General features: G+C 40.8%; 3 protein-coding genes across 5 annotated transcripts; all 3 read left to right on the top strand.

The window, feature by feature from the left end:
- The first annotated feature begins 4647 nt into the window (after positions 1-4647).
- On the top strand, positions 4648-5653 carry LOC116180088 (15-hydroxyprostaglandin dehydrogenase [NAD(+)]-like). Its single transcript, XM_031499920.1, has 5 exons — positions 4648-4722; positions 4768-4892; positions 4937-5043; positions 5095-5438; positions 5488-5653. Exons 2-5 carry the CDS (start codon positions 4775-4777, stop codon positions 5651-5653), a joined length of 735 nt encoding a protein of 244 aa, XP_031355780.1. The 5' UTR covers positions 4648-4722; positions 4768-4774.
- Positions 5654-7079: 1426 nt separating this feature from the next.
- LOC116181109 (15-hydroxyprostaglandin dehydrogenase [NAD(+)]-like) lies at positions 7080-7693 on the top strand. The gene is made up of 3 exons (XM_031501383.1): positions 7080-7280; positions 7331-7457; positions 7507-7693. Exons 1-3 carry the CDS (start codon positions 7119-7121, stop codon positions 7620-7622), a joined length of 405 nt encoding a protein of 134 aa, XP_031357243.1. The 5' UTR covers positions 7080-7118; the 3' UTR covers positions 7623-7693.
- Positions 7694-12607: 4914 nt separating this feature from the next.
- On the top strand, positions 12608-19423 carry LOC116181342 (15-hydroxyprostaglandin dehydrogenase [NAD(+)]-like). 3 transcript variants are annotated; one of them, XM_031501671.1, is made up of 6 exons: positions 12608-12655; positions 18276-18460; positions 18505-18631; positions 18678-18784; positions 18834-19177; positions 19229-19423. In XM_031501671.1, the coding sequence occupies exons 2-6, from the start codon at positions 18299-18301 to the stop codon at positions 19359-19361; spliced, it is 873 nt and encodes a 290-aa protein (XP_031357531.1). In that variant the 5' UTR covers positions 12608-12655; positions 18276-18298; the 3' UTR covers positions 19362-19423. The 3 variants fall into 3 exon arrangements, with proteins under 3 accessions (XP_031357531.1, XP_031357530.1, XP_031357529.1); XM_031501670.1 differs by lacking the exon at positions 12608-12655 and adding an exon at positions 12775-12856; XM_031501669.1 differs by lacking the exon at positions 12608-12655 and having other exon boundaries at positions 18228-18460.
- The last annotated feature ends 252 nt before the right edge of the window (positions 19424-19675 follow it).

Raw genomic sequence — 19675 nt, 5'->3', positions numbered from 1 at the left:
TACTTAAGCGCGTTTTTGTGTGACGGATCGAAGTTTTACCAAACTGACATAATATATATCATATAATATACAGGGTGTCAATTTTAAAACTTGCAGTCGGCGATATTTTCCAAACTAAAGAAGATATTGAAAATCGCCCATCGGGGTATCGAGGGGGAAACTAGAATAACGTTATGAGCGACACCCCCTTAACCCCCCAGCCCTCCCTCTTCAAAAATCCTAAATGGCAACCCCATAGTTGTGGCACATCGTTGAAAAGCTACTGAAAAATGCTTTCCAGTGGTACCAATAAAGTCAATATTCATTAAGACAATTTAACAACAATTTTATAATTAACAAAAAAAATAAAAATGAAGCCATGGAAATGTTCAAGATTTGGTCGCTAAATTCAAACAAACGGGATCTGTTATCAATAAAAAAAGAAATCAACAAAGATTTCTTAATGAAGCAGCTCAGGTTGAAGTTCTTGGCCAATTTGCCATAAATCCTCAATATCAACATTTAGGACGTGCGACATAATCGGGAAGGGAATTAAATAAAAGACAGAACTTTTGTGCGTAAAAAATGACAAGAACAAATAAATATATTACGCACACACAAGACCATGCGAGGGAAACCTTCTACGGGACAAAAACCCTGGCATAGGCCACACAAATACATTAAACAAATCACCTAAAGCAATAAAATGCAAGAGAAAATACGCATAAATAAAACATCTCAAATTGTGTGATAAAAATAGATAATCAAATCAAATGCAATAATTAAACAAGTTCATAAAAACAAAATACACAAAACATCATAAATGCAGTGGAAAACATGATAAATCAATTCAGTACAAAAACACATCAAAATACCTGTACGATAAATTGAGATAACAACTCGTAAAATAAATAAATTGTATGTACATAGGAAACATTAACATGGGGTGGCTGTACTCCAACCTTCATTAACATAATTTAATTTAACATCTAACCTGGCTAACAAAGGTTTGAGCACAGTGTCGTTTAAAAAGGTCATGAGCGAGTACGATGCGGCCTCGGTGAACCATTTGAGGAGCCTCTCATTGACCCTTAAGCTTTTTTTTTTTATTTAAATTATAAACCAGATTAGCGTATTCGCTTTACATGGTTGAGTGATTAAACAAGGTATTATGTGATGCTACAGACTAAAGGCATATGCCGCACTAAGAGTACCGAGCTAGGATTTACGACTGCACTCATGATAATTATTAGGAAATTAGTCATGTTTCACTGATCGCTGTCATCTGTGGATGTGGTGTGTAAATAGATGTCTTGGGGAAGCTGACGTTTGAGTCTGGTGTGGATACCCTTGGCACCTGTGTTATAACTCCGGGCTCCTTCGCACTGGCGGATGGTCTGGAAGTATGTTCGTGATGTGGCTTTGATAAAGTCTTTAATAGGTGGTATGTTCGCCTCTCGATGGAGTTGTGAGTTTCGCATAAACCATGGTGCGTTAAAGATAATGCGAATTATTTTATTTTGAAGGATTTGAAGTTTCCTTAAGTGTGTGTGGGAGGCAGCGCCCCATATCTGGCAAGCATAAGTGAGGACTGGCCTGATAATTGATGTGTACATTAGACATCCTACATCGTGTTGAAGGGGTGATTTCCTGTTGACAATGGGATACAGTAGTGCTAGTCGTGTATATGCTTCGTTCAGTTTCTTATTTATATGGTATGCCCATGTCAGTTTCCTGTCTAGAAAAACGCCTAGATATTTCACTGCGCTATCCGATGGGTACCATTGAATTTGTTGGGTATCAATTATGATGTTTGGCGGTAGGACTGGGCGTCGCAGAGTAAATATTTTGGCCTCGCATTTGGTAGCATTGAGTCGTATACACCATTTCTCGTACCACGTCAGCAAGGTGTCAGCATACTCTTGTAGGTGGCGTGCGGCAGTAAGAATGTCAAAATGTTGAGAAAGGAGAATCGTGTCATCTGCATACATGGCGATGGTGGAGTTTATGGGTTCAGGTATGTCACACATATAGATGTTGAATAACGTTGGGCCAATGATGGAGCCCTGTGGCACTCCGGCTGCAATGGTTCCTATTTTGGACAGAGTACTGTTGATTCGTACGGAGAATGTACGGTTCGTTAAGAAAGATTTAATTATGCACAGCAAATAGGCGGGCATGTGCATTTTCATCAGCTTGTACAATAGTCCTTCAGTCCATACTCGGTCGAAGGCACGAGCAATATCAAGGAAGAGGGCCACAGTGTGGTGTTTCTTGTCAAATGCGCTCTCTATGAGTTCGGAGATACGTGACAGTTGGTGTGCGGTCGAGTAGTTCTTTCGGAAGCCGTATTGATATGATGGAAGGATCTGATTATCGATTAGGAAGGTATTTATACGGGAATGAAAGATGTTTTCGAATAGTTTGGATAGTGTAGGGAGGAGACTAATGGGACGATAGCTATCAAGAAGCGTATGGTTTTTGCCGGGTTTAGGAAAGACTAGCACATGTGCGTATTTCCAGGTGTTGGGAAAGTATCCAATCCTTAGGCAGGCGTTGAATAATATAGTTAGGTAAACTACTAGTTTTGGCGGGAGGTTTTTCAGAATTATATTTGTGATGAGATCATGGCCAGGGGATTTTTTGGTGGGCAGGGTGTGACATTACTTTTATGGTAGTAAACAGGCTCAAGCTACAAAATGCTCAGTAGAAGAGGACTGTGTGTGTGCGTGTGCGTGTTAAATATATTAACTAAATAAATTAAGAATCCGGGCAAAAATTCGCACATACACGGCCAAATACAAGTAAAACATATAAGGCTACTCTTACCTAGCATAAATAATGCTGACGCCAAGAAGTGAGCTCAGTTCTCGGATCTCAAAACCTGCAAACAAAAGAAATCCTCTCAACCCTTAAATCTGGGTAAATAATTAATTCATTATAATAATAATAGTAAGCTTCTATCACAGGCAAGGTACTTAATCGGCCAACCGCATCGGAAGGAAGTGGCGGACTCCTATAGCATTCGCGTGACTAACACGATCATAACTTAAGCGAGATCGCAAAGATAATAACAAATTACTTGAATGCATATAACCCAGAAAGGACAAAACTAGTTAATACTAATACGCTAAAAATTATCTCTTTGTTGAGAATCGACTCGCGCTATCAAATCTCGTTCATGATCTGGTGACCCAATTCCAAAAAATGACTAACAGGGCTAATTATAGCTGAAGCACCAATAGTCGATGGAAAGTTGTTGTATATCAGATGACAGCCTTAAGAAAAGGTGCATTTCAATTAAATGAAATGCAAATGTACTTACGATAAAGACGAAAAACCGTAATTATATCCTCCTACGGAGTTAAAAAGCAAATTCGTTTACTAATTATTCCAAAACCCTCAATTCAATGAAGTCAATGGTCAGAGATTAATAAAATAAGGATGATGGCGATTAAAATTCTATGCGTTCTCAACTAACGCCCGAGCTGTTGGTTCAAACAAAGTGCCCTTTGTTACAGCTCACAAGAGAAAGAGGAAAATGATTGTGGACAATCGATAACCACGGCGATGTAAATACACCGTGTATTCTACTAATGCAGAAAATAGATCGTTACAATCTCTCACCCCCAACGACCCCGTTTTTTGTGATCTCATAATCAATTTCAAAGTCCTCAAATTTTAGTGGGGTATTTTTTTGTCACGGCAATCGAGCCCAAATGTAAATGCGAAACGAACTCAGATCGGATCTAAACGTTAACGCCAATTGAACCTTCACGTTTGGATTCGCGCGTTTGAGTTTGCTATCAACCCCTGATCCTACTGAAACGCCAATCGATCCCAAACCTAAACGCAATTGAACCAAAGGTATGCGCCAACCTAAACTTGAACGCGAACCCTAACGTAGACGTGAACTCAAACGTGAAGGTGCAAATTGCGTTTAATGACCTTGGAAATTAAATGTGACAACAAAGACCAAAAAAAGAGTTCATTGACCTTTGGGAGCTAAAGATCTCTCAGCTCGACCTTGATCTACTTTCAAGACACTACCGGGGAAGAACGGCGGCGAATGCCCTTTGAACTTCATCTTGACCTACTTTTCCAAGATCACCGCCAGCTGGCGAACGATTCAGAAACGAACCATCAAGTAACGACCTTAGAACCCTTTGAACTTTGCTCAACGACTATAAAGTCCAATCCGCATTTGTGCGTTTCGAATGGTATTAGGTCATGGATAGTGCATACTGAGCACTCATGACCAAAGGAAGCCATAGCCAAATAGGTATATTCTAAACCAATTTCATGTATAATTCGGGTGCCGTCAAAGTTGACCCTCTCTCCTCCTGACGAGGACGTTGAAAGGTTGCTCACCGTTCAAAGTCCAAAGATCGGTCGCCGTTCAGGACCCCATTTTGTGATGTCATATTTTATTTTTAAGGTAACCAGAAGTCAATGACCCCGTGGTTTGGGTGTCATGACTTATGATGTCATTCAAAAGTTAATGTCCTCAAGGTGGTTTTTGAACTTGCCTCGGCTTTGCTATGCTGATAACACGATAATACGCTAAACCGTCACTTTCAGGATTTCAACATGATTAAAGGCATCGCCATACCATTTTTGGCACTAATTGCGAGCGCTAGAACGTGCAGTTACGATTTTAATGGAAAGATTGCATTGGTCACTGGGGGAAATCGAGGGATCGGTTTCGGTATCACCACCCAGCTTTTACGCAACGGAGTGAAGGTAAACCCTCGAGCGGGCAACGCAATCGCTCATGTGCACTTTTAGGGTGACCATGGTCAGTGTTAACGAAACGCGTGGAAGTAAGGCCGTTCGGTTACTAACTGAGGAGTTTGGGAGTGGAAAAGTGATTTGGATCCGAGCCGATGTTAGCGACGAAAGAGAACTTGAGGGTAAGTTTTTAAACTCTGGGATGTTTAAGGACGATCAGTTTTAGAAGCGTTTAAAGTATCAACTGCCCACTGGGGGGCTTTGGATATTGTTGTAAATGACGCTGGGGTGTCCGACGAGTCAAACCCGGTTCGAGTAATAAACGTTAACGCGGTAAGTCACTTAACGGTGTGTGGGAGTTGGGATTGACAAATAAACTTGCAGGTGGGAGTAATGCAAGGCACCATATTAGGGTTCAGGTACATGAGTGTAGCTAAAGGTGGACGTGGCGGGGTTGTGATTAACGTGGCTTCAATTATGGGAATAGAACCTAGCTTCATGACACCAGCTTACAGCGGTAGTAAAGCCTTCGTTATTGGAGTGGGACGCTCATTTGGAAACCAGCTCTATTGTAACCACAACAAAGTGCGCGTAATGACAATATGTCCAGCACTCACCGATACGGATCTCGTAAAGGATGAATCAATATTGGCTAGCAGATCCAATGAATTTATACCGGGACTTAAGGAGATGAGCTTATTACAGTTCGAATCTTTATATAAACAGACGTAAGTATACCACGTAATACCATAGAGTGAATGCCAAAACCTTTTGCAGGCCTGATAATGTTGGTAAAGCCGTAGTGGCGATGCTAAATGAGGGCGACAGTGGAAGCGTGTGGGTATCGGAAAATGAAGAACCACCTTATCAAGTTGAATTTCCGGATAGGAAAACAATGAAGAAGAGCAGCTTGTCAACTTTCTTCGATCATCTCTTCAACTAGTAGTGAGCACTAAAAATGCTGAGATTTATTAAAAATTTCTTCCATCGAAACACATTATATTTTTTATGCAAACCAAATAATATAGCTTTTGAAGATTCTTATAGGTTTTGTTGTGTATCTCGTGTCACGTCACCTCACACGTGCTAAACGTGTCTCAGTTTGCTTGGGCACCAATACCAATACCCCTGGGATTCGCTCTCTTCCATGAGTCGTAAAGCATGTGCGACACCACGGCTTGTAGGATCTGACGGCGTTCAAACGGTACGGCGGTGATGCTATCGGTTGTCAGGACCTCGTATTAATGGTATCCCTCTGCAGCGGTGGCGTATCTGTTTTTCATGAGCAAGAGCTGGTCTTTCTAGTCCCTTGAGAAATGGGTGACCTCGTCGAGGCACAGACTGATATCTTTGCGAGTGAGGAAAAATTTCCGGCGACGGGAGAGATCTCAGCGGGCGGGCAGGCTGCACTGGGAGCATGCCCGCGAAGATGCGGTACAACCAGAGACTTGTTATAGTCTCTGGGTACAACTCGTTTATAGTTTCTTCGCAGTTTTTTGGCGTTTCCGGGCGGCTTGGACTTCTCCCAAACAGGTGGAGGTTTCTGTATGTACATGGGTCGTTCGGATGGCTGTTTTTTGATCCTGGTTCTGGGGCTGCTGGCGGACTGTCTGGTGCTAGTGCGAAAGCGGAGAATTAGAGTGTGGATGAATTCACAAAAAGGTAAATATGGAATCTAATTCCTTATAAAATTACTACATAACGAAACGAGGACATTGGACCATGTTCAGTCGTCATTGCTTCAGGTGTGGAGTATCCTCTGTGGTCACCCTGAAATGTCCAAACAATAGATACGAGGGATAAATAATATAATAATTGCGTTTTGAGCACGACTTTCAATTAGAACAAAATTGGCCGCCTTCCAAAACTGCGCTCTACACGGACCGGCTATAGAATGCTTGCTAAGATGGGGAATTGAAATTGACCCTTCAGCTAGTCTTTGCACGGACCCATAGAATCCTAGCCTGTGTTACCACCTCGATCCAGCCCCGCCGCGCCCTTACCACAGGGATTTCGAGACACGACCTGCCATTGGCCAAATTACCACAATAAAAGTTCGGCAGGATATAAATACGGCAACCAAACCGGCAAGAGAACAGTGAAGTTGGGCAAGTCATCCACTACCCTTCTACAAGTGACTGGTTGTTTGGCTCTAGTCCAACGCCTACGCGTGTATATTTGTAAATAATATGTATTTTAACCTTAGGTTTCATTGTTAATTCATGAGTGAATGGAAATAATTAGTAAATTTAACGCTTCGCTTAATAAGCACATTTAAGTTGCGCAAGCTACGACATGTTCTCATACTCATTACAATAAAATACAAAGTAGAATTACCTTGAAACATCGCATCAAAACACCGAGTCTGAACTGTGCACCTAAAGTGTTAATGTCTGAATGTACCCAAAATGGCGCGCTGGTATCCTATAATTTTGACCGCGTTAGTGATCTACCATGGTTCATTTGCGACCACAGCTTTGGACTTTGAGGGAAAAATCGTATTGGTGACCGGAGGCTCGCGTGGTATAGGGTTTGGCATTGCCTCTGAACTGCTGGATAGTGGAGTTAGGGTAAATCCGTGAGTATGGAAAGGCAAGTAATTTAAATTGATACACACTAGGGCATCACGATCGTAAGTGCTCACGCAGGTAGAGGTAGGTCGGCCGCCAAATCGCTGAACAAGAAATTTGGGTATGGGAAGGTCATTTTCATCCCTGCTGATGTAGGTGATTCGAACGCGCTTGAAGGTAAAGCAGATACCATCACTCCAAGAATTTAACGTGTGGCGACTTCTAGATGCGTTCAAGCTCTCATTTGCACACTGGAAAGGTTTGGACATTGTGATTAACAACGCAGGAATTGTAAATGAAGTTAACCCCAAGTTAGCTATTAATACGAACATAGTAAACTAGTAAGTAAGAGTCAGAATTAAACTTCGATTTTTCAGGTTGGAATCTTGCAAGGTACCTATTTGGGGTTCAGATATATGAGTAAAAGTTTAGGTAGACGTGGCGGGGTTATACTTAACGTAGCCTCAGTTAGCGGTATCGATCCTTCTCCCATTACTCCAGTTTACAGTGGCACGAAGGCTTTTGTTATTGCTTTCAGTCGTGCGTTGAGTCATCCAGATTACTACGATTATAATGGAATTCGAGTAATAACGCTTTGTCCAGGACTCACCGATACTGACCTCGCAGACAGAAGTTCCTCCGCGAGTAACATCTTGGATGAGTTTTGCAAGATATCAGGGAGCGCGGCGTGCAAAGTTTGGATAACTCGCCCATTCAAACGTAAGAACATTTAGATATCCGTGATCTACAGTATGGCAGCTTACAGGGTAGAAGATATCGGTAAGGGGACGATAACAATACTTGAAAAAGGTGAGAGCGGTAGCGTGTGGGTGGTGGATCCAGAAGAAGTGCCGTATGAGGTTAGATTTTCAGACAGGAAGTCTATGCAAAGAATCGCGTGAATCTGAATCTTTCATCAAGCGAATAATGTCATTATTGAAGACCGGATTTAAGATAATTATTTATGTACAGTAATTGCTAGTCCTAAGTCCTCTTTACCATTTAAATATTTTTTAAACTCAACAAGTATCAGTACATTATTGTTAGCCATTTCCGTTTGTATATCACCTGCAGGAACACCCTGTATATAAAGTTTCTAGGGGGATAACAGTCCACGAATATAAAGCTAAAGAGTTTGTTCTGAATGCTCTACGCTTGCAAGCCCGTAAATTTACGAGCAGATGACATGTCAAAAAGACTATAAGAAGCTGCTTGATTTATAGTAGGTTCCATCTGTCGTTGCCCTTGTGTGCTTAGTTTGGACTAACCTAGGTGGTCACATCAGATGTCCCACACCTAAAACAGTGACGACTTTTTTTTTTAAAACCATCATTGAGTCTACATCTGCCGGGGGTATTAAATATAGCACGCGGTCCCGGATGCTACGTTTTCTGCAATATTTTTTTGGATTTGCTCATCTTTCCAAAAATTATTATGAAAGCCTTGAGGGTTCAACGTTTTGTGGGGGGACAGCGTAGCACCGAGGTGTCTTTATTCTGTACTCCCCAGTATATATAATGATGGAAATAATCAAGACTTCCTTTGCTAGAAAGTTTTCTTGAAAACGATCTTTGAATCTTCATTTACTGGAAGGTATTCCATACCCTCCAGACCCACGGGGCTGCGTTTTGTATAATAGTAAGTATTTATATCTCCCTGACACTATTATGAAAATCTCGAGTGTAAACCTCTTGTGGGGGACGGCGTAGCACGTGTGGGTCTGAGGAGTACGGAATATCCCCCAGTATATCATTTATGATGGAAATGATCAAGTCTTCCTTTGCTAGGATGTTTTTTTTTGGAAACGATCATTGAATTTTCTTTTGGTGGGGAGTAATATATACCCCCCAAATGCCCCGGTGCGACGCTTTGTGCGGTACCTTTCTCGAGAAAAGGATCTGATCGTCTTCCCAGAATTTATATGAAACCCTCTAGGGAACCCCACGGAATCAGGGATAGCAGATGAGGAAGAAAAACCGGAAAATAATAGATATAGGGGTATATCGAATGGACAAGTGAATAGGGGGATGAGTACTAGGGGATGGAATGGAATCTTGCACGATCGAAATTTAAATTGCATGTCTAAATCTAAGGTTTTGGAGGACCAGAAGTCTAATTTGAGCCGAGGTGGAGAAAGTTAGAAATAAGATGACAGGAAAAGTACTAGAAGGAGGGAGAAAAGGAATAGGAAATAGCAGAACTGAGACGGTGGGAGAGAAAGGAGGAAAAGGGAAACTGATAGCGAGTAGTAGTAGAGACTCTGCATTACGATAGGAGAGTGGACACGGTCCCCACATTGCTAGACCTCAAATTTTGGCCCATTGTACCAGAGCTCGCATGGGGCATGCTGGAACGAAAGGTGATGAGAAAGCCGATTGGTTTTACGGCCCAGAGCTGGCTTTTCCAGTTAGAGTTGCAAGTGTAAGCAACTCAATAGCTCAAGCACCCAATCCCAGCACAGGGCAAGGTGGAACATTGTTCCCATGCGAGAGAAGCCTTCAAAGGACCTAGCTCGTTCTTGCAGAAACAACCTGAGGTTACTTGTGCATTACAAACTAAATAAAGACAAGCACCGCTTGGGTTTTGGTTGAAACCCCATCTTGTAGAGCAGTGGTTCTCAAAGTGGGTGCCGCACGCACTTCATAAGGGTGCCGCGAAATGTTTAAATATTTACTTAATAAGCTAAAATTACATAAATTAAAAAAGAAATGAAAATAATTATAAACAAGTATAAATTGTGCCCAACTCTTGTGAAGATAAAGCGCATTTTTAACCGACATAGCTTTTGTTTTGACATCAATGGATATATTTTTTGCAGATGTCTCAATCGCCCTTTGTGAGTACCCTCTTCCGACAATCCGTTCTTGAGGTATAAGGGAATATATCCGATCACGATCAGAGGTCGAGGAGGAGGGCTATGGTTGGTAAAAATTAATTCCTTTCGTTGAGACCTTTCATTAGAGTACCATGAAGGATAAAATTAGTTCCCCCCCCCCCCTTTCATCCCGTACTTTGATAAGAGGATAGAATGAAGGGCAGTAGTAGGTAGAAAATGGTTCCTTTTGTTGAAATCTTTCATTAGAATACAATGAGAGATAAAATTAATGAAGAATTAAAAAAATGTGCTATTGTTTGCGTTTTGTCCGTCCGTCCGTTCGTCCGGGCCCACTTCTGCCGTTTCGAATTACTTCTAGGGGAATGGTCCTAGAGTCCTGGAATTTTTTGTAGAAGGTAGCCTATATACCTTGAAGGTGTGCCAGACGGCCATCAAATTTCCCCCCCTCGAATTATTTCCTGAGATGCTGTTTTTGAAAGTAAAACGTGCATAACTTTGACATACGACAATCAATTGGTCTCAGATTTTGCATACGCATGCCTTTAGGGGTGCCAAGTTAAACTTTAAATTGGGGTGGGGGGGAGGATAAACACATGTCCTACCCTTCATGGTATTCTAATGAAAGGTCTCATCGAAGTAAATTGGTTTGTAGGTACAAACAATAACTTTCTCGTCCGATTTTTTTTCGAGATCAGTGAGCGACGGGGTCCGAAGGGGGGGGGAGCTAGTTTTATCCTTCATGGTTCTCTAATGAAAAGTCTAAACGAAAGGAGAATTAATTTCTACCAACCATAGCCCTCCTCCTCGACCTCTTATCGTGATCGGGTATATTCCCTTATACCTCAAGAACGGATTGTCGGTGGAGGGTACTCACAAAGGGCGATTGAGACGTCTGCAAGAAATATATCCATTGGTGATGTCAAAACAAAAGCTATTTCGGTTTAAAAAATGCGCTTTATCTGCACAAGAGTTGTGAACAATTTATACTTGTTTAGTTTCTATTTCATTTATTTCTATTGTTCATAATTCATTAATCAATCATATGCTGGTATTGCATTACATCAGACTTTCTCAATCTTATAACTTATATTTGGGGTGCATATAGGGTGGTATGGGGAATCGAAAACGTCCTATTTTGGTTTTGATCCGTAACCATCTTCAAGGTTGTTGAGAGTGTCAAAATTTTAAAAGTCATAACGGCTTGAAAAATTTTTTTAAATATTTTTTAGCATACTATTTATTTTATTGTTCTAAATTTCATATTTCTCTAAAAGTAAGCATCAGAGTGAAAAATGTCAATTACAAAAAAGATGTGTCTTGATGAGGTCTACAAAAAAGGCTTCTGCATCTACACTTTTTGCATCGGGTTCAAAATAAAGGCGCTAGAGAGAAATTTTTTTTGTAAAGACTTCTCATCCTTCATCTCTTTATTAACTGTAAAACCACGTAAGATTATTCAATAGGACCCGTAGATCGGCGTTTTCCCGCTCCACTGCGATGTGAAATGACATATCGCCGGTGGTGAACTAGTCGTCCCTTGTCCGGGTATCCCAAAGCTTAGATGCGGAAACAAGGAAGGAGGGAAGGAGACGTGGAGAAAGAAAGGATGTGCAGAATTTGTGGAGAGAAAGAGGAAGATATACGAGTAGAGCACATGCTCAGTTAGGAGGAACGGTTTAAGGCTCGGATTCTAACCTCACAGGTGGTGGGTTCGAATCGTCTGTAGCCAGGGACTGCCACCCATACGAAAACCAAACAAACGCTGCTATGGGAACATACAAAGGTGGAAAGCAGGAGTGAATTTTTGGAAGAGGGGTGGTTTTAGAAAAAACATACATTTTAGTTAGGAGGAAGGAAAGTCGGAAAAGAATGTGGCATAGGGGTAAGTCGAATGAAAAAGATGTGAACAGGAGACTTGCGCGGTGAAAATTTAAATTGTATGTCTAAATCTATATTTTATTTTATAGTGGGCGGAGTGTTAGCAATTTTGCTACTCTTCCCACTCAACCCACTATACAATCACAAACAGCCATACCTTACCTGGGATTCGAACCCAGGACCCTTGTAGCCAAAGTTAGAGCCACTAACGTAATCTCATCTCAGCTACGCAGGTCGACAAATCTAAGATTTTGGAGCACCATAGGAGAGAAAAGATGAGTCGAGGTGGAGAAAGTGGTAAATGAAAAAGGGGGTTCAGAGTAATGAGAGAGAAGATGACAGGAAGAGTGGTAGAAGGCGGAAAAAGGGGAATAGGAAATAGCTGAAGTGAGACGGTGGGGAAAAAAGGGAAACGAGAGGGACGAAAAGTTATATAAGGCCTCTTATAACATCGTCCACAAAAGTATTTACAAAAAAATGCCAAGTTTCGCAAGTCAAAATAAACGCTCTCATTACACAGACATCACATTCAATATTTGTGTTTTAATCTTCGTGCAAACCTACAATAGCATAGCAACTCTTACTACACGAGTTGATACAGAAAGTTGTGTAACTTTGTTCCTCGTCTTTGCGAAAAATTTTAATTACGGATGATTTACAGGTACTTAAATATTTAGACTAGTGATGCCAAAGCACAGTAAAATAAAGTTTCTGTAGCACGGTGAGATTATCTCTTTGAGTAGGTAAATATTATTTGCCATCCTTTTAATCTTGTTATTTCCGAGGAATAAACAGTGTTATTATATAAAAACATTCCCATGTTAATTTTTAGCACTGATCTCCTCGAATTTGATGAAACAGGGTGAGTAAGTGAGTTTTACTACATATTTTCGTACCCTAAAATGCTTGTTGTTTGTCCGATTTGAGTTTTTTTTTTAAAAAGTTTGATTACAATGTCTCTTATATTTTTTCTTTAAAGCTAAAGAAAATCAAAAAATTCCAAATCAAAGGTATTTTAACCTTTTTAAGTGCACTTTAATAAAAATTAGGTTTGATATGGGTTTTTCATTCGAAATTGTCTGCCGGTGCAGATAAAGGTTTCCAATTAAAACAAAAAAAACTATGTTCGGTATGTACTAGGGAATGCAATACCGGGATCGCGGGATCCCGAAATACCGGGATCCCACAGCATTTTTGCGGGATTAATCCCGTACATAAATGGAGTGGGATCCCGCGGGATTTGCGGGACTGAGGAATTTGTCGACCAAGGGGACGACTCTGTTTACTTTGTTAATGAAACGCATAACGGAGAAGTTATTTTTAAAATAATTGTTAAACTTTTTTCGTTAAACATTTTGCCTACTAGGATTTTTGGGGCACTTTAGAAGTTTATTTTTTGTGCTTTACAGGTGAGGTTTATTTGGGTTTTAAGTTAGTCTGAACGTACTTTTTTGTTGAATATTGTAATAATTACCGATTTATTTTAATACAGAAATTAACCGCACAAAATTGCTTATTTGCCATATTTAAAATTTTGCGGTTTGCGGGATCTTTGCGGGATCCCGCAAATACCGGGATCCCGCTGGAACATCTAACGATCCCTCAAATACCGGGATTGAGATTCTGCTGCGGGATTGCATTCCCTAGTGTGTACCTTTTGTCTCTGCAGTAATTGTGGTCATTGTAGCGGATCCAATAAGTTTCACAGTTACCGTGAATGGATGCTTTTAACAGAGTCTGCAGCTTCTGTGCCTTTTGGTTCTCTTCAGTCAAAGAAGTTCCCCGAAGGTCAACTGACAAAAGATCAATCATCAAATAATTTTCTTTTTACCAATTGACACTCTTGATACTTTGGCATACGCCTGGCGTAGTCGCCTGTTCCGGAATTTAGTCAACTGTCGGGGGGGGATGTGTCTCTGGTAGGAACTAGCAGCGGTGCACCTACATCACTGTTGTTGCCATTGCGCTGGACCGCGACACATGCCAAACAATGTGGTGGATTTTGTGGATTGCGGAGGTTGTGATGGGGCGGCTAACTGGGTGTTGTCCGACTCGAAAAGGTACGGGCACACGCCACTGGAATATCTGCATTGTAGCGAACTCTGCTTCCTGGTGATGGCCTCTCCATCGGGCGTTCTGTTAGTGTCCGATGTCTCCATCGTTTGGTCTCATTTCCTTCCTTCTTGTTTCTCCCTTTCTTGTTGTTGTCCTCTCACTGCCCCTCTTTCTGTATCCTTCTCCTCCTCTTGGCTGCGTGTGTTTATGTCTGGTTCTTCCTCAATTTCCAGTACTCGCTTGCTATCTTTCTTCATTTTGTGTTTGTTTCTGCTCCACTCTTCCCATCTTTCTATGGGAATCCCCGAGGCCACCACCTTTTCGTCTATAGTGCTGTTACATGTGAATTTGAGTCCGCCTACTTTCCATTCCGATGTACGTAGATTCTTGGCCACTTGCAGTATATGATCTTTGTTCCTCTTGTTTATATGCCCCCACAGTAAAGGAGCTAGATCGAAATCCACTGAACGAGAGTGATCAAAATTTTAACCGACGGAGTGCTACTTTGGCCTATCCGAGCGTGCCAAAATCGATTGTCTGCCGCCTCGGGTCATATGACAAGGCGCTGCGGTACTTCTTGCGGTAACAATTTTAAATGGTTGCTTTTTGAGAAAATAAGTTGTACACCAAATGGAAACGTTGATAATATCTCTTAAAAAAATATTTAAAAAAATCGCGAACCGTTGATAACTCCGTAAAAAACAATTCTTAGTCAGTTTTTCACGAACTATGTCCGATCCTACTGTTCAGGCCCATACCCCTACGAGTCCGTGAAGTTGGAGTGTCGACTTGAAAGAAATTAAGTTCCAAGCATCTCATATTTTTGTGCTCATTTGTGCTGGTAATTTAAAATTTTGTGCTATTCAGCTTAATGAGCAATTCAACTTTTTCTGATGACTCTCCAACTTCACGCTGGAGTGTCAACATCCATATTTTCAAAATTTTCATTTTTTATAATTTTGTGCTCATTTTGTGCTAATTTGTGCTGCTTATTTAAAATTTTGTGCTCATCACGTAAATGAGTAATTCATTTTTTTCTGATGACACTCACTTCACCACTTCGCGCTGCATTGATATTTTCAAAATTGTTTATTGCATTAATTTGGTCTCATTTTGTGCTAATTTGTTCTGTTAATTTACAATTTTGTGCGAGTCACGGTAGAATTTCAAATTTTTTGGGATTTGCCGCTAGCTTCTCACTGTAGTGTCAACATATATATTTTAAACATTTCATTTTATTCACGTTTTGTGCTAATTTGTCCTGCTAATTTAAGTCTGGTACTCATCCCGTCAATGGACAACCCAAATTTTTCGCATGACTCGCTTGAGCTAGGTGGATATAATTGTGATCGCCGTTTTGTGGATAAAATTTCATCAAATATTGACATTTTAGATCATTTTAGGCAAATTTTAAAGAATAAAATTTTCCGTTTGTGTGTACGTAAGTACGTACCTATGTACATTTGGCGTTGGCCGTTTCCCTAAGTAGCGGCTCGACGGATTTTGTTCAAATTTTGTTATGCACTGCTGTGTGCAATGGTATGCGGTCACTAGCACTACACCACTCACCAAACACCCGTCCAACTAGGTCAAAACAAATCAAAATTGATACTGAAAGGTTTAATTTATGTTTATTGATGTTGATTACTTGGTCTTGTCCCTGAAGTAACATTCATATAAGTTTTGATCATTTTATTTTAATATGAGGAAATTACCGATTCGTTGGTGTATGTACTGACTTGTTGTTTGTTACTAACAATTTTCTCCGTGAATGAAGCAGTTACGGGGGTGGTAAAGAACTGTAGTCAAAATTGAGTTACGACACCTAATTCCGTGATTGTCTTCGACATTCAACTGTAGGCTCGAAACCAGGGGCGGGTTACCCATCTTGCAGGAGCGGGATTACGCTATTCAAAGCTCTTCAGTTTAGAATCTGTGTGCGATAAATTAGTGGTGATTTGATAATTTCCACATATCTTCTTTTTAGTTAAATTTACCTACAGGGCCATGTAATTTTCCATCTTGCTTTTAACAGAAGGACTTTATTGCACCAAAGATGAGTCACATTCTGTGTATTTCACCCTTTCTTAGAATCTTGGTACCTGATTACCTGACCCATAATTCCCAAAACTTGTTTTTAACCTATATGTTACCTCTTAAAGTTTACCTGCTACTTTTGTTATGTTATAATTTTATGTTACGCATTCAGATTATTACAAACAATTAATTTTACAACACAATTTAATATTAATTTGACGGCTGGTTTTTTATTGGTAAGTTCTTTTTTTCCCAGCCTATTTCTATTTTTATTCGGTGAACTACCATTTTCAAAGTTTATTTCTGCAATGTAATTTATTTTAGACTTAAATTTCCGAGCTTTTACAATCATAATAATTACGATCATTATTATACAAACTTTTCACAATGTGTTTTATTTTACGTTCCTTCCCTGCTGTGCTTCAGGTCATAGCGTTGTTTACAACTAACGTAAGGGGGCCATGCCTAGATGTTTTATCACGTGCCACTTTCCAAATTTAAGCGGGATCTTGTTTAGTTTTGGAGGGAATAGTCATTCGGGTGGCAATTTTTTAAACGTTGCCGGATTGACTTTATTTCCGTATTCTTGTAGTGTGAAGTTAGCGTAGAACCTGGGGGTTAAGTACGCTACAATACTTAGAATTATATCATCTCTCCTTGAACACATCCGGCATCTGCTAAAAGAAAAATCCTAATATTGACACAAAATTTCTCAATTTGAGAGACTTGGTGGCCTCGATCGATTTCCGAAGAGTCAACTACACAAATTTTCATTATCACCTGACTTAATTCTTGGGCCCGAAAGGAAATTGACATGAAAAACTCTATCCGGGTGGCACAACGGATTCGAATAAGCACAATAATTAATTGATTGCCCAACATTTATTCCAAAACACAACGAAACAAAAAGAAAAGCCTATACAGCTTGTTTGGATATATTACACGGACGCAGGCGGGCGACGAATAAGGTTTTATTTTTCACAAAATAGTACTCAATTTTTGAGTCACTTGTCATAGCTCGGGCTTCTATTGGCGGCACGAGAAAGAGAGACCGCGATTCGATATTTAAGAGACTTTAAACCGCGTGACAAAATTCGCACCTGCCCGAAGCCGATTACCCCTCGCAGACGCGCGCCCGGAAAAAGGTGGTTAATTTCGTCCCTGGGAAAAAACAAGCCACGCAGGAGTTGTACGCGTTTATAAGGTCTCTCCGACGACACCAATTTGAAAACAATCGGACCAAAACTGTAGAAGAAGATAGGAAAAAACTGAAAAATATCTAGATTAGCACACCACGCTCGGGGATGGCGCCCAGATGTCGCCGACACCACATCATGTAGCACCGTCTCTGAAGTTGTTAATTACACGACCCCGGTAGGTACATGTACACTCCTCGCCTTTCCGCAAGCGTTCTTCTAATGACGCGCATTTGCTCCCAGCCAGCCAGCCAAACAGCCAGCCAGCCTGCCAGCCGGCCAAAGTGAGATTAAAAGCTACATTTTTACAAATAAATTTGCAAAAATGAATAAAATAAAGGTTAGGGCCTAGGTTAGGGCCTAAAATTATGTAAAGGAAACATTTGTGCTTACATAGGCAAACGAAGTCAAATGCGCTCCATTATTTTAATGTTGAAGGACTAAAATCGTAAAAATATCCCCCAAATTTTTATTTTTTCAGAACCTTTTTTTAGGAAAATGCGCAAAACGAAAAATCGAAGTGTGCCTAAATGTGCAATCCAAGGTACAATCAAAGTGCAAACGAAGGAACTATGTGACGTTTCATTATTTTAATGTTAGGGGGCTAACTTCACGCGGGTCCAATCCAGTTGACTCTCCTCTAGCGCCGTCTCTGGCAACTCCTAATACTTATTGACTTTCTCATTCAACTGATGCGATTCCTTGCTTAGAGGATTTTAACTAATTCATCACTTACATCGTATTACGATGATACTTTTGAAGGTATGAGCTCTTCTAATTGACGTATAGAGAAAGAGAGAGAAAGAAAATACTCCCCCAGAATATTCGTCCTCATTTTTGGGGCAAACTTTTCGGTTCATTTGACCGATTCGCCTGTCTTTCGGATCGGAAACTCTCTTCTGGTCATTACATTGCCAACTAGTACAGCCATTGGGCCCACTTTTGTTATGTTTTGTCATGGAACAGTCTGCCATATCCAATTTCCACTTTCAGTTCTTCGACATCTCACCACAAAGATGCTTCAGACCGTCATCGTTGTCGCTCTAACAATCCTCGCTTGCGCGAGTTCAACTTCCAACCACTCTTACGATTTCATCGGCAAATTTGCGCTGGTAACCGGAGGAAATCGAGGGATCGGTTTGGGAATCACCTCAGCGCTTTTAGAAAACGGAGTTAAGGTAAGCGCGCAAATTTCGTACACGATCACCAGTACCAGTTGTAGGGAGTTACGATGGTTCACATTAACCCGACTAGGAGTAAGGAAGCCGTGGATTCGCTCGGCGCGCAGTTTGGACAGGGGAGGGTGATTGTGCTGATAGCGGACGTAAGCGACGAAAAGCAATTGGAGGGTAGGTTTCACGTTTTTCGCACGGTGAATTGAATCGCGCTTTTCAGAAGCGTTCAAAAAGTCAATCGCCCACTGGGGCGGTTTGGATATTGTTATCAACAACGCTGGAGTTGTTAATGAAAACAACCCGGTTCGACTGACGAATATCAACGCTGTAAGTACGAGATCGCGATTTGCAGTTGGTGCTAGAGTAAAATTGACAGATTGGAGTAATGCATGGAACGCTCCTGGGGATGAGGCACATGAGTGTTGCAAAAGGGGGACGTGGAGGGGTGGTGATTAATATATCTTCAATTTACGGCATCGACCATTTATTCGCGTCACCAGTGTACAGCGCTACCAAAGCCTACGTCTTGGGCTTAGGGCGAGCTTTTGGCCACGAATCATATTACGACCAAACCAAAGTTCGCGTTTTAACACTTTGCCCTGGACTCACCGATACAGAGTTGCTATCTAAGGTACCTTTCAAGATGGGTATTTCCAACGAGTTCATTCCTGATCTGATAGAGATTGCCTATGCATTAGTCGACTCATCTTATCTACAATCGTAAGTGATTGCCGAAATAAATTCGTGGTAGTAGTTCCGAGTTTGTCGCAGGCCTCATAATCTCGGCAGAGCCGTAACTGTGATGCTACAGTGTGGTGCCAGTGGTAGCGTGTGGGTTGCCGAAGATGAGCAGTTACCATATGAGATTGATATTCCGGTACGAACAGCTATGAAGAAACAATAGGGATCTCGCTCCCTCTGGTTGGCATGTTATTATACTATTTTGTAATGTGTAATTATTCTATATAAGGCTTACCTTAGAAATAATAATCTTATTAACCTTCTTGAACTTTAAATAAATCAACAAATTTTTGTTGCAGATCCAGACCAAATTACCCATAGATTCGTATCTTTCTGAAAACACATCAAATGTGTTCGTGACAATTGCCATATGTGGCTCACGAAATTTTTTTTTAGATATGCAGCCCTTCATTTTACATTAATAAAATTCACTATACCTCATAAAAAATGTCCTTCGTTGGATAATAATGTTCAACC

The sequence above is a fragment of the Photinus pyralis genome, unplaced genomic scaffold (genome assembly GCF_008802855.1).
Source record: "Photinus pyralis isolate 1611_PpyrPB1 unplaced genomic scaffold, Ppyr1.3 Ppyr1.4_LG9, whole genome shotgun sequence".
Taxonomy (NCBI): Eukaryota; Metazoa; Arthropoda; class Insecta; order Coleoptera; family Lampyridae; genus Photinus; species Photinus pyralis.
Note: the sequence above shows the minus strand (reverse complement) of the source record. Positions and strands in the feature narration are given on the sequence as shown.

Excerpts from the sequence above, each read along its gene's own strand:
- LOC116180088 (XM_031499920.1), top strand. The coding sequence starts at position 4,775 with ATGGTCAGTGTTAACGAAACGCGTGGAAGTAAGGCCGTTCGGTTACTA. Across the intron at positions 4,893-4,936 it reads CGACGAAAGAGAACTTGAGG|AAGCGTTTAAAGTATCAACT; the intron begins GTAAGTTTTTAA and ends GATCAGTTTTAG. Across the intron at positions 5,044-5,094 it reads GAGTAATAAACGTTAACGCG|GTGGGAGTAATGCAAGGCAC; the intron begins GTAAGTCACTTA and ends ATAAACTTGCAG.
- LOC116181109 (XM_031501383.1), top strand. The coding sequence starts at position 7,119 with ATGGCGCGCTGGTATCCTATAATTTTGACCGCGTTAGTGATCTACCAT. Across the intron at positions 7,281-7,330 it reads TGCTGGATAGTGGAGTTAGG|GGCATCACGATCGTAAGTGC; the intron begins GTAAATCCGTGA and ends GATACACACTAG. Across the intron at positions 7,458-7,506 it reads TGATTCGAACGCGCTTGAAG|ATGCGTTCAAGCTCTCATTT; the intron begins GTAAAGCAGATA and ends GGCGACTTCTAG.
- LOC116181342 (XM_031501669.1), top strand. The coding sequence starts at position 18,230 with ATGTTTTGTCATGGAACAGTCTGCCATATCCAATTTCCACTTTCAGTT. Across the intron at positions 18,461-18,504 it reads TTTTAGAAAACGGAGTTAAG|GGAGTTACGATGGTTCACAT; the intron begins GTAAGCGCGCAA and ends TACCAGTTGTAG. Across the intron at positions 18,785-18,833 it reads GACTGACGAATATCAACGCT|ATTGGAGTAATGCATGGAAC; the intron begins GTAAGTACGAGA and ends TAAAATTGACAG.